Genomic DNA, 14,022 nt, shown 5'->3' on the forward strand with positions numbered 1-14,022 from the left:
TTAAGTTTTACTGCCATGCTAAATGTCAAGAAATTACAGAAATTTGCATTATTAAATCAAAATAACCTGACCTCTCAACTATCATAAAGTGTTATTAAGAACATGATTGTATCTGATATTTAAGACCTAGGAGGAATACAGAGCCAGAAACTTTGGAAGAACTCTGAAATCAGGTCATTGTCTGTGATAACCAGAAAGCCCAAGGGTAAGAATTTTCAATTATAATACATGACTGAGATCCAAAGTACAAAGTAGAATGGTGTATATATATATATGTATATATATGTATATATATACATATATATATATGATATATGTGCATCATCACAGTTTTAGAGAATTGCCCTGAGCTAAGTTGAAATCAACTCATAAACCACTGTCAGATGGTTGGATGAACCACTAGATACCAAACACTGTGCTGGGTTTCTCTGTCCCTGTTCTCGAGGCCTGTGATTCCTGAACACAACAGATACTGAGCAAGTACATACAGAAGTGTGGAAGTTAAGGAAATGGAAGTGTTCTTTTAACATGGATTATTCTGGAGGTTGCTACTTATTTGAGGAAACTGCCACAATGGTGTCTCTTTTAAACTCAAGCTAGCACCAAGTGTCTTTGTAATAAAGGACCTTGATGATCCAGTAGAGTTCATGGAATTATATACAACAGGTTCACTGACATGAACTAACCCAGATCACACTTTCTTCCTAGAAAGTTAAGTCAGCCTTACTACACGCCTGGCCAGAAGCAAATGTAGAAATCTGAGTTACAACAGGATGACACATATATCACACTGTGTCAATTTGTTCCTTTCCTAAAACTGACATACATGGTTAAACTATTTTAAATTAATTTTAGTTTTAGACACTATCAGAATCTGTGTGACAATTCCTTTAGTAAAACTGTAGGAATGGAGGGTTTCAGGTTTTTGAAATGAAAATTAGTACTTGGAGACTATGAATTAAACTCCTTTAAAAGTAGTTCAATGAGGGGGAATCTTCCTTCTGATGGTATTAGAGTCAGCATTTCTCTAAAGCCACACCTCTTAAAACAATTTTTGCTTTATTTATATGGATCAAGATATGGAGTCTCACTTTTGATTTTGTGCTTCCTGCAAAGGTTGCTCAGTGGTCATCCTAGCAGCTGCTCCTTTGACTGAAGATTTGTTAAATGGGGAAGTACGGTGTACAAGGAAGTCAAAATGAAGACACCAACAGAGAGGAGGATCAGGCAGAACAGAGAGAGTGTGCAGCTTCCAAATACTGAATCGAACTGACAGCTGAGAAGCTGTGGCCCTGATAAGTCACAAAAGGAGGAGCAACTAAGGGAATTTGCCTGCCAAATCCAGGACAAGAGCTAGCCTAGAGGAGCCTTTTTACCTTGGGGAAGTTGGCCCAAAACGGAGAATGGGAGGAAAGTAACTTGTTAGCATGACAGTTTCAGGGAGCCCTGACTCCAGGGAGCATCTTTGAACATGTTTGTTTCTTGTTATCTCCTCTGAAACCTGTATTCTCCTTCCAAATTGCTAACTATTGGTAAGAAAGCATGATTTGGAGGTGTCTTGGAACCAGCCATGTCTCATCTTCTACTGCTTGCTGAGCCAGGATTGGGCAAGCCTAGCACTAAGGGAGAAAACTAGCCTTAAATCTAAGATAAGAGAGCTTCATCCAGTACTGTGTACTGGGCCTGGGCTGGCTTACATCAGGAAAAGCCTGGCCTCTTCTATGTAGCCTCTCTTAGCCTCCTCTCTATTGGGAGGTGGTGGGGAGGGGGAGCTAGTTCTGTGCAGCTCAGCCTTCTAACTTGGTTTTGATCTCAGGAAGGGAAAGCCCCTGCCCCTCTTTGAAGCAGCAGCCAACACTGCTTGTCTTCTCTCTCCTTCCCGCAGGCACTTCTGTTCAGAGTGCTGCCTCTTGCTGGCTCCTTCTGCTTCTGCTCTGTACCCCTGCTGATTGGAAAGAAAGTGCCACACTGGGGTGATGAGGCCTGAAACTCTTAAAGGAGCAGATTTATTTCTGTTGAGATTTCATTTAGAATATTATTTGTATGTCATTTTCCAATCAGTAGATCCTTCTTATGAAAATAAAAGAGGCAACACTTGACCACAATCCCTATTTAAATGTTAACTGTAGATGTTCTGGATTTGCATTAGCATTTTTAAGGAGACCAAGCACTAACCCATGCTGACAATCACTATTAGCAATCAAATGGAATTTGAGCATCACTTACTGAGGGCATAAACTCTGCATGGGGCATTTGTTGTCACCTGAAGGACTCACAATCTAGGACAGAAGATAAACAAGGCCCACAGATAATTTGCAACCCCACTCTCACTATTTTTAAATGCCCTAACTCCTGGAGCAGCAGACATAGCCTAGTGGAGCTAACACATTCTGTAGCCAATTAACAAGCTGATTTGAGACATGCTCTCCTTTTGTTTTTCTGTCAATCCAATAGTTTCTTTTGAAGACTTGGTTGCATTCAAACTAATGTCACACTGAATATAGAAATTGCAGCATTTTGGAGCTTCACTTCTATGTGATAAAGAGGTCCTTTCTTCCCCTTAAAAAAAAAGGTAAAATAAAATAAATTCTGGGGAAAATAAAAAATAAAAAATAAAAAAGCTCTTACCCTCTTGCCCTCTTATTCTCTCATGCTTCTCCTTTCTCTCTTTTGTCTGTCAGGGCACTCACTCTGTTCCCCATATCATGTCTTGCTCTCTCCTTTTCTCTCTCTCTTCATCTTCATCTAATAAACCTTTTTCATATACAAAATAAAAATAAACAAACCCGGGGCCCAAGCAATGGAAAGACAGAGCTGTGGCGCTTTCTACAGGGTTAGACAGTGCATAGCTTTTTAGGTTAAAGGTTGCAATCTGACTTTTGTTTCCTCCTTTGGGAGAAATATTAGATCTTGAGCAAATTATCCAGTAGGGATCTCAGTTTATCAAGATCAAAAAGCATGACTATTTAGATGACTTTGAGTGTGTGAGATGATTGAAAACAAAAATTCAAACAGGGAAGAAGAGAGCAGGATCACCAGATGGTCAATAAGGTAACTCTTTAGTTTTACAGATGGGAAGACTGAGGCTGAGAGGGTTTGTCAATATTATCTACAGGTCTTGCTCACTTCCAGCCCTAGGATTTCAACAGTGTGCCAATATTGCACCTTTCCCATAAGGACAGTAGGGAAGCAAATCAGATGGCTGGGGTTCCAAACTGAACAAGCTTCTGTAATTCCCTATATCCTTTTCTCCTGAGTAGGTGAGGAAACTTTTCCTTTGAGGAAATGCCTAAAGGAATTGATTCATCCTTTCCTGGATTAGACATACAGGCTGAAAAGAAGAGAAAAGTGTGGTTAAGCCCTCCACGTGCAGAAAGACCATTCTGAAACCAGAAAGGAGAGAAGCAGCTGGTGCGTGGGATAGTGGGCACACACCCAGCGGTTTCCCTGTTTCTTAAAAAAGGAAAATGCAGGAGGTTTTTGCCCAATGCACAAGATAGGTTTTGAAAGAAACTAACATTGTAACTACTTATCCCAAGGACCGCTCAAGGGACTAGCTGCCCTTTGTCCCTCCCACTGCAATTTACTAAATTCAGGGCCCTCAGCTTGCTGAGGGACCACTACCCCCTCAGCCTTGGAGGATACTGCAGCATGAACTGGGATATGCAGCACCGCAGAAATGGTGAAGGTGACTGCCTTGTCCTTCTTGAACACATATGCCCCGTGATGCAGCCCCGAGGGATGCTGGGGACACAAAAGTTTGATCTAGCGGTCTGAAAAGAATGTCTGGACAGGGACTGCAAGCAATGGCAGCAGGGCTTTAACTCTTTCTTGGAGCAGTTTGTGCACTCTTCCCTGGTGACGAACACTCAATCCCAGTAGTGTGTTGGGGTCGGGGCGTCCCAATCTGGTAGCCTACATTTTGGTCCCGTGAGACCCTCTTCTGTGTCCCTGTAACCTCCTCTCTGGGTCCAGGTCTGGGTCATCAGCTCTGCAACTGCCCCCATCAGCTGATTTTGACAGTCGGGATCCTGGAGCACAGGCGGGAGGGGCTAGCCCCTGCCAGATCCAAGGATGATAACGTGTCTGCTCCATGTCGCGGCTTCGAACTGGCCAGGCTCCGCCCCCTGTGAGTATGTAAGTGTGTGATGTTGTCTCGGCCGCCGCCTGTGCAGCCGCCGCCGCTGCCGCTGCCGCCACCGCCGCCGCTGCCCTGGCAGCTGCACCGCACTACTGCTACTGCCTTGCTGGCCCCAGCCTCGGCCGTCGCCACCCGCCCGCAGCCTGCCAGGCGGGCGGCCCAACCGGCCGAGCTCTAAGAGGCCGCCACTGCGACCTGGGTGCGCTGGGCACGCTGGCAGCCACAGGGAGAGTGGACCCAAGCGGGCGGTCAGGCTCTTGCCCGCCCAGTGCAATCGTTTCCTCCGCCGCCACCTTCACTGCTCTGGAGCTCAGGACCAGGTACCCTGGGAGCCCGCCACTGCCGCTGATGCGGCCCCAGCACTTTTAACCGGGCGGGAGGGCCAGAGAGCAGCGCCACCGACTACAGTGAGAGCTGCGCAGCTGAGAGCTGTGTCAACACACAGCGAGCAGGGACAGACAGCCGCCAGCCGCCGCCCGGCCGCTATGGATCTATTTGACTTTTTCAGGGATTGGGACTTGGAGCAGCAGTGGTAGGTGTTAAAAATTGCCTTCTCTTTTGATGAGCGGGATCCCGGTCTGGTCTGGGCTTTTCGCCTTTGTTAAGAGGAGCCAGAGCTGTTGTGGGGGCCGCCCCGGACACCCACCTACTTGCTCCCAGACACCTCTAGTTTTGGCTTCAGTGACTCCTTGGTCGGGTGTTGGGATGGGGGAGGTTCGGGGACAGGGAAAGATGCGGGCAAAAGAATCCCTTTGCACTCTAAGTCTAAAGAGTTGCAGATGGCCCATAGCAGATTTGGTGCCACCCACCCGCACTACAACCTCCGGGGGGCTTTTCTCGCCAGCAGCTCATTGGGTAGGATCCAGCCTGAAATGCTATAACTTTCCAGTTGCCAGCTCCTGCAGCCTGTGGCGGGAGAAAAAGCGACAGCCAGGTACCCGGAGGCCACCTTCAGCTTTCTTAGCGGCCACCGCCCACACTGTTGCCACCTCCATCTCCACCCAGAAAGGAATGGGTCCAAAACCTTCCCTAAGCCCATCAAATCTAAGTTCCTCTTATAAGAGCCCTGTCTTCAGGGGCCACTGCAGTAGGGACCTCGGCCCAGTTGCCTTTTAGCGCTTGGCTTTGGATGTTAGAAGGCAATGGATGTTTGAAGTTGGCCCCTAAAGTCTGCAGCTCCGAAGTCAATGCACATTTAATTAGCCTCTGAACCCCCTTTGGCCTCCCACCCAGTGGGAGGTGGTCTTAGGTTTGTGTAATGGGCACACAGTTAGAATTCCAAGGTTTTAACTGCTTTTTAAAAAATACCCAAAAGTTGTTGAGAGATCCTGAAAGATGGTGCAAAGGTGACTGGTGGGGCAGAAAGTTGTTCCTGTCTGTGTGATGTACAGGCACACATGTACACTGATCTTCAGATCTATTAACTTTAGAAAAACTTTACTACAAACCTTATAGTAATTTATATGTCACAATATTACAACATATCAGTTTTCTCCCCAAAGCCCAAGTATTTACATGAGGAAGGAGGCAGGCACAGCATGAAAGACTTCCAATGGCACTCATGGCACTCATGGCTCATACCATTTAAATGTTGTGAGAATAATTTGTAGTGCCCATCAACAGTTTGAAATCTTTTACAATGTTCAAACTACCAGTTTCTGGCTATGAATGCTGTGCATTTTTTCAGCAATTTCCATTGTCAGTGTCCTGTTTTAGACAATTTCCTTCTTTTAAAAAGGGTCAGGATGTTTGGCCAATAGCTTCATTATACTACTCATGACTGCTTCGGTTGCAAACCCACGATGCCTTATGTCTTATTTCCTAGAAAGTGCAAATAAATCATTGAATATAACAATATTTATAGACTTTTCAAAGCTGTGAGGAAATCATGTTATATTAAAAAATCTATTATTATTTTTTTAAATCCTTAAATTAGTGCTCAATTTAATGATACACTCCTGTATGCAACATTTGCTCGGCTATACTAACTTATTTTTCTGACAACTGATAACCACACCACAGCATTATAATTTGGATAAATTTTGTCTAATATGCGCCTTAAGTAATACTGTTAATTTAACAGACACTGTTTTAATTGATTTAGCTGAAAATAGACATTAGGTTTGAGAACACACACACTTTCATGTTTACTTATATTACTGTTTTAATTCCAGTTTAGTACTACACATGTATAGTTGGATATTTAAAGGGGATCTGAACCTTTCTGCTTAATATTTTTTTCAGGAACATGTGTCCCTGTTCCCTTTTAGAGATTCCTGTTAAGGAAAATACAAAACCTTTTTTTTTCTCCTTATCTGTAACTATGTCACATCTGTTTTAGAGCATAGTGACCGATTTGGTGGATGTTATGGAAAATAGTGATGAAATAATATAACATGTCTGCCTTTAAAACAACAAACAGACAAACAAGAACAAACATGCCTTCCCTTTCTGTATACATGATCCAGGACAATTTCTCCTTCTTACTGCTTGGTTGTGAAGGGCAAGTTTTCTTATGAATCTGTGCCTATAAATATTTGTAATGTGATTGTGCTTCTGTATTTTAAGCACCTCCATAAAGAAAAGAGACACAAATATGACCATGGTGCATAATCTGAAAATCTAGACATCGTTCTTAATGATAATCTATGTATCTTTCAAAACACCTTGGACATCATGAAAATACCAGTTACAAGTTTGTTATATGTTTACTTCCATTTCTTAAAAATAAATAGAGGTTGAAAGTGATGATATGCACTACTCCATGTGTATAGAAAGACAGATGAGGGGAAAAGGCATAAAAGTTAAGGAGCTCATTTGCATTAAACCTAATCACTTGTAGAACAGCAAGCTGGAAACAATTTCTATGGTAACTCTGCCTAGATATGTATCAATAAATGCATCAAGAGAGCTAAAATAACAGCAGCAACAACAACAAGGCCCAACTCATTTTTCTAAGCTTAAGGAATAATAGCTGTACATAAACAAGTATAAACATTATTTACAAACACTCATCTATAGCAAAGTTTAAAAATGAGTGCCTATTGATAAACATACACTTGTGTTCCGAAAAATGTGCCTCAAAGATGGGGTATGAGTGATGCTGTGTTGTGCAGTGTCTGGGAATGCTCACATGCCTTACAAAATGTATCACGGGATTTTACAAATTGCAATAGTGTCTTAATGGGTCATGCTCTGGACTTCATTAAAGGGAGAAAGCTCAAATTCCTTAGGATTGATAGATGTATAAGCAGTGTTCACCTGAGTTGGAATTTAATATGAACCATTCTGTGAAAGCAAAGTAAGACACAGATATTTGTGCCTGCCGAATACATCATTTTATCTTTTTTTAAAAAAAGGAAGAAAAATTTGGGAGGGGGAGCATAGTTCATGATTTAAATAATTCCATAGATTTGTTCTTGTTAATCAAGTAAATGAGATTTTTGAGGTTTCTAGATCATGTCGCTAGATTTAAATGTCTTTATCAGCAATGGCAAAGTCATTAATATAAATGTAAAAGCTTACAAATTGTACAGGTTTTCTATCCTGTAAGCACCTACCTACACAGCTTTAAACACTGCTTTGTGGCATGCCAAATTTCTTTCTGTGAGGCAGTTACATTTATATTAAAAATAAAGTATGTGTGTGTGGAGGGGAGAAAATATAGAGACAAATGTTAATAACAGAAAAATAAAAAGTCCCATGACAGCAAACCCAAAATATTAAAAATACCAAGGAATTATGTTATGTGATTATGACAGTGGCCTGATTCTCACTACAAAAGACTACATCAGTTGTTTGTAGATTTTATGTGGTGTCTCGCAATTAGCCTAATTAAATGCAAGCTTGCAAATGGGAAGAGACTTAAACTTAGTAAACTGTTATATAAATAGAAAGTTCAAAGGTCTATGTGAGGCTGTCAAGGCTGAGAAGGGGCGATGTGCCAGCCAGGCTTCTATTTAGCTGAAGGGAACCCCCAGGTCTGCTTCAGCAGCTAACACTTTCCCGAGTTTTCTGGACCTCGTGGGGCCTGGAAGAGGGTACCTGTTTTCCAGACAAAAGTGAACTGTTCCAGCTCCAGCCATCCATGGCTTGTACCAAAACAACCCATTTGCCTCCACCCACTCCCATGTTACACACAGCTGGCTTAGTTATAGTCTACCAGAAGAGTTGAACAGGACTGTTTGTGGATGGGAAACTGGAAAATAGAGGGAGTACAACCTTTATCATGCTGGGACAACTAAGACAACTCTCAGCAGAGGAGTCATCTCATATTCTTTAAGGTTCCCAGAATTTCTGTTCTCCGCTGTCATCCATTGATCTTTTCTGTCTTTATATTCTGTGGTACACTAAAAAGAAACTCTATACAGCTCATGATACCTAGTGTGATATGCATTCTCTAGTATGCTTGAGTGTTTACTCAGCAAACCCTTTTGAATAAGGTCTTTTAAGAAAATTTATGGGGAGGAGAGATTGAAAGTGGTAATACTTGATATTGTCAAGATCCTCTCTACAACATCCAGATATCTCTGCAAAGAATTAAAGCTGTTCCAGCTAATCTTAAAAGTTACATCTTTTGAACAAGGAAGAAAATTATCTCATGTCAGAAATCAGTTTAATGATACATGAATTGATTTGTTTATGGTATATTAGAGCATTTAACAACTTTAAAATACACAAATAAAGATAGAAAATGATTGCCTCAAAAATGAGTCAGTAGTTATAGACATTCATGACATTCTAAACTTCAATATTTTATAGATGGATAAAAAATTATATTGTATTCAAACATATTAATTAATTTTGGAAAGAAGTGACTTAAATATATTGAAGCTTTATTTTATCTCCATTTTATCGGTATTGTGCACAATATTTGCACATGTTTAACATAATTCCAAAATTCTAAAAGTCCAATGAAATGGTCTCTTGTAGAATAATCTAGAAGTTGTTTTCATAAGAACTTGTAACTCTAGGTCATACTTCAAAGGGGTCAATCGCCATATACTAGATTAACAAAACAGTTCAGTGATTACATTTTTCTTTTATAATATTGTCTTTTGTAGTTGCTATGAGGGGGAAGAAGAGTAAATTATAACAACATATTTACTGGTAAATGCAAAAATATGCTGCAGATTAATGAAATAAAAAATTGAACTTGAAGGAACTATCTTGAGGAAATGCACATATGCATTTGTGTGTGTGTTTCAGCTACTGTAGAGCTCACTCTCATCATCCTTATTGTAGTTTGAGTATTCACTCATTTTGACGGGGGCTCTAAATGCCATACATTCAATACTCAATCTCACCTAATCTTTCCAATGACTTTCTGCAACATAATGGACTAAGATGGTAGTTACTTTCAGAGATATCAGCTATTTAATAATGTAGTTCAGGTTTAATCCAATATTTAGCAAACCACAAGAACACTTAACAAGAGTATTACCAGTAAGTTCATTGCCATTCCATATGACACCTTTTTGTCATTGTGAGTTGGAAATTGTCAGAGTTATTCCCCCCATTTTGCTGATGAGTAGACTGGATTCTAGAAAGAATGTCCATTTTACCCAAGTCCACAGACATTGGTGGATATGATAGAAATTAATATCTCTCAATTGTATATCTCTTGCCCTTCCTCAAAGCTTTATTGACTGTTAATTTATTGTGTGTTGGGGATATTTAGCTCTCAGTGAACCAAATGGATTGAATTGTGTAAATTACTTTTCTATATGAAAAATAAATTTGTGAGTCACCATGTACTTGACCAGCTATGAAACACTGATTGTTTTTTTATTAAAAAGAAGAAATAATGGGTTTCATTATGACACTTTTATGCATGTGTATAATATTTTTACCATTATCAATCATTTTGTTTCTAGTTACTTTCATGAATGCCTTTTCATGGATATTTATGAATATTCACACATAATGTATATATCAACACATTTTCTAGAAATACAGAATACTTAAGTTATAATTGTGATGTGCATATGTTCTATATACACATATGGGGAGTGAAAACTGAAGTTTAGGAAAACTGAAGTATTTGAGAGTTCTAAATTGAGTATTGATCACAAAGATGATCAGAATACATTTCCCTGGTTTATTTGGAGCCCCTCAAAAGGCGGAGGTAAGAAGTTCATAACACTCCTTGCCAAAGCTTTGCAATCTACCATATATATTTTTTGTTTTGTTCCTAAAAGTAATTTTGAGGCTTTGTACGAATTAATGTAGTTAACTCCATTTTCAAGTGGAGAAAATTGAAGTTCAGAGATGTTAAGTGATTTGCTGAAGTTTGCTCAGTAAATGAATCGTTAAATGAAATGTGTTGATTGTATTTTTCACTGCTTCACGACTGTTACATTAAGGAATTTATTTTTAAAATCCCTATCACTTCCTAAGTGATGGTGTATCACCCCTTGCTTTATCTATTATTGTCCTTTCCCATCAGAGGTACTGATGGGAAGTACCATCAATAACCATCTGTTGATTCACATTAGAGTCATACTTGTCTCAAAAACTGATCCATGCAAATGCACATCTTTCAAAAATAGTTGGTTAATAAGTCTGTGAAATAATACTGGCCTCTGCATGCATGATAGTGTTTTAATTATTCTTATTCCTGTCAGGTCTACTAGCAATCTGATCATTTTTTTAACTTAATGAGAAAAAATAATAGTTACACAAAAATTTAATACGGAAGACAAAAATAGAAACCATGCTATGGGTGTGATTTAAAACATATAATTTCTATAAAATATATGTTTAGCATTGAAAAAATGTGAAGGAATCATTTTTAAACCATGAAGCCACAGGAGTCGGTGTTCTTGTATCTCAATGCATACAGAGAAAATTGAAGAATGTGTAACAAAAACTGAACAAGGGATGAGTGATCAGAAGGTTGGGATTCCTTCAGCTTTCCTTGAGTTTCACACTTTATGACTTCTATTTCATCATGAGAAATCTGTTTTGCTATTTAACTATTGCAGATCTACAGGGTAAATTATTATGACTGTTAATCAAAGGTCCAGAACTGGCTTCATGATTTGTTAAACTTTTATGTTTTACTTTAGTGAAATTTTATATGCTTGCTCAAAACAAGGCACACCACACTATAGAGAAAGTGATGCTCTAAGTTCTTGGTTTTTTTTTTTTTTTTTCAATGCAGTTTATTCAGGAACCTTGAACAATCATCTGACCCTGGGGAAAGCCAGCCCACAGCTTAAATAGCCTCTGGGTAGCCAACCCCAGCGTGCCACGTGGGCAATGCAGATAGGTCCACATACAAGGAAGCAAGCCAGATCCTCAGCCTTAGCCAAATGTGGAGTTGTTTGTGACAGAGAGCACTCACCATCGGGAAGGTGGAAGGCGGAAACCAGCTCCATCTTTAAGGCTCTGCATTAGGCAGCTCTCTACAGTTCCTCCTTTTTGTTTTAGACGCATCAGGCAAGAGTAGAGTTCTTGGTTTTTTAAGTAAATCTTTTCAATGACATTAGCTACTAACATCTACCAACTTACTGAGTCGAGAAAAATTATCCATGAGCTTAAAAAAAATGATGTGATTTAAGCAGAGTTGACAATAGTACTTACTGTAGACTAAATATTATTTTGATTGTGGATTGCTTAGGTTGTGGATTTTTAAAAATATACATTGTTTCATTTGAAAAGAATATGAACTAGTGGTTTAATGTAATCTTTGATTCTGTTCTTCAGTAGAAAATGATGGTATATAAGCCATACATTGGGGAATATGCTAAAGAAATAGGCTTTGTTTTCATTCCAGGCTCAAAAATCACTCATCTGTTTATTCTTCAGTGTTCCTTTCTGGACCAAAAAAAAATAAAAAATCACTTTCATGCAATGAAGAACGAAGAACGGTTTGTTTTGCTAGATTTCCAAAGAATAATTCTCAGAATCATTTATCCTCCTCTGTGAAAAGCTGATCTCAGGAAGAGATACTGTTTTTCTTGGTGACCTTTATTATACTCTATACTTGGAGTTAGAACATTTTTTTGGTAGGTAGCAGACCTCCTTAAAATAGAGTTAAAATGTGTGTTTTAAAAATGTAAGCAACAACAAAGCAGAACAAAACATTATTTTTCTCAAAGCAGTGTTGAAACTGTAGTTGCTTTAACAAACATTAGAAGACGTTTTCTGGGAGTCTGATGTCTTCTTCATCTTTGGATTTCTGGTTCAATCAAACCAGCCACTCAGAAGGAGCATGTTATGAGGTCAGTTTAACCCAAAGACTAAAGCAGCATGTACAGGATGGCCTAACTCTTTGTTGAATGACGTAAAAAACATAATCACATGGACTTTATTTCCTTCTCCAGGATGTCAGTCAACTAATTTTTTGAACAAATTAATTTTCCAAAGGGACTGATTGTTTTCATGCCAGGTCGGCACAGCAACAGTAACTAAATTAGATTCAACATGATGGATGTCTCTGATGAAGTGCCATGGAGAGGTCTCATCAATTAGCTATTATTTATTTGCTGGAAAAATGCTTGGCTCTGGTGCATAGACATTAATCAATTCCTAGAACCTACTGTTCAAAGGCTAAGGGTTTCTTTAGATTTCTCTGGTCATGTCTTGACATAGTAAAGACAAGGAGACTGAGGTCTAGCATGGTAAAGTGACTTTCTCAGTCACTCTGCTAGTGTCACATTCAGTAGCAGATTAAAAGAATGTAAATGGCTTCCATGGCCTTACAGAGCTAACATGGGAATACAGATTTATATGTGAAGAAAGAGTATGACCCAGGCTTGTAAGACAAAAAGGCTTTTACAAAGACCCACTGTAGGTGAAATAATCTTCATCCAGCCTATGAAATGCTTTAAGTGCTTTTTAAATTAATTAATTTATTTATTATTTATTATAATCCATTTACTATGTATCCCAGCTGTAGACCCACCCCTCATCTCCTCCCAGTCCCCCTTACCCTCCCTCTTCTCTTTCCATGACCCACCTCTAGTGTACTGGAGAGGACCTCCTCCCCTTCTATCTGACCCTAGCTCATCAGGTCTAGTTAAGGCTGGCTGCATCATCTTCCTTTGTGACCTGGCAAGGCTGCACTCACCAAGGGACAGTGTCCAGGAAGAAATGAAGTATCTAGCAAGGCCTGGTGGTGCATGCCTATAATCCTGAGGCAGGAGGATTGCAATGCTAACCTGGGCTACAGACTGTAACCTTTTTTAAAATTCACCAAACAATCAAACAAAAATAGAGTAGTAAAAAGCTGAATTATTTAGAAAGCCTAAAGCAACTAGTATGCAAGAGGAAATGATTGACTTTAGAAATGGAGTTATCTCCTTTGGCTCACATTTATCTCACAGCTGCCAGTGCTTTGTTTGGCTTTTAACTGATTACTCTCTTTAACACCAACTACCATTTGATAAGAGATGGCCACAAAGCTCACAGAAACTATTTTGACTGTCCAAGCGGTGGAAAAATAAATGCAATTATTCAAAAAATATCAAATAAAAATTTGTTTATTGAAACTATGGAAAGAAATGTTTGCAAATTGGCAACTAACTGGCCAAATAACTGTTTTCTATTTTTTTCTTAAATTAATTTTTTAATATTAGTTACGGTTTAATAACTTCGTATCCCAATTGTAGCCCACTCCCTCATTCCCTCCCAAGCCCACCCTCCCTCCTTCATCTCCTCCCTGCTCGTTTCCAAGTCCACTGATAGGGGAGGTCCTCCTCCTCTTCCATCTGACCCTAGTTTATCAGGTATCTTCAGGACTGGCTACAAAGTCCTCTTCTGTGACCTAGCAAAGCTGCTCATCCCTCGTGGGGTGGAGGAGGTCAAAGAGCCAGCCATTGAGTTCATGTCAGAAATAGTCCCTGTTGCCCTTACTAGGGCACCCACTTGGATAC

At 39.7% G+C, this 14,022-nt stretch overlaps 1 protein-coding gene across 2 annotated transcripts in view; it reads left to right on the forward strand.

Moving 5' to 3' along the window:
• The first annotated feature begins 3,978 nt into the window (after positions 1-3,978).
• Positions 3,979-14,022, forward strand: part of Aff2 (ALF transcription elongation factor 2) — a 793,967-nt gene continuing 783,923 nt past the window's right edge. Inside the window, exon 1 of one of the 2 annotated variants that reach the window (XM_060375629.1) lies at positions 3,979-4,673. In XM_060375629.1, the coding sequence (XP_060231612.1) occupies positions 4,627-4,673 (47 nt within the window). In that variant the 5' untranslated portion in view covers positions 3,979-4,626. The remainder of the gene's footprint in view (positions 4,674-14,022) is intronic. The other variant, XM_060375630.1, reaches the window with a different exon arrangement.

The sequence above is a fragment of the Meriones unguiculatus genome, chromosome X, assembly GCF_030254825.1.
Source record: "Meriones unguiculatus strain TT.TT164.6M chromosome X, Bangor_MerUng_6.1, whole genome shotgun sequence".
NCBI lineage: Eukaryota > Metazoa > Chordata > Mammalia > Rodentia > Muridae > Meriones > Meriones unguiculatus.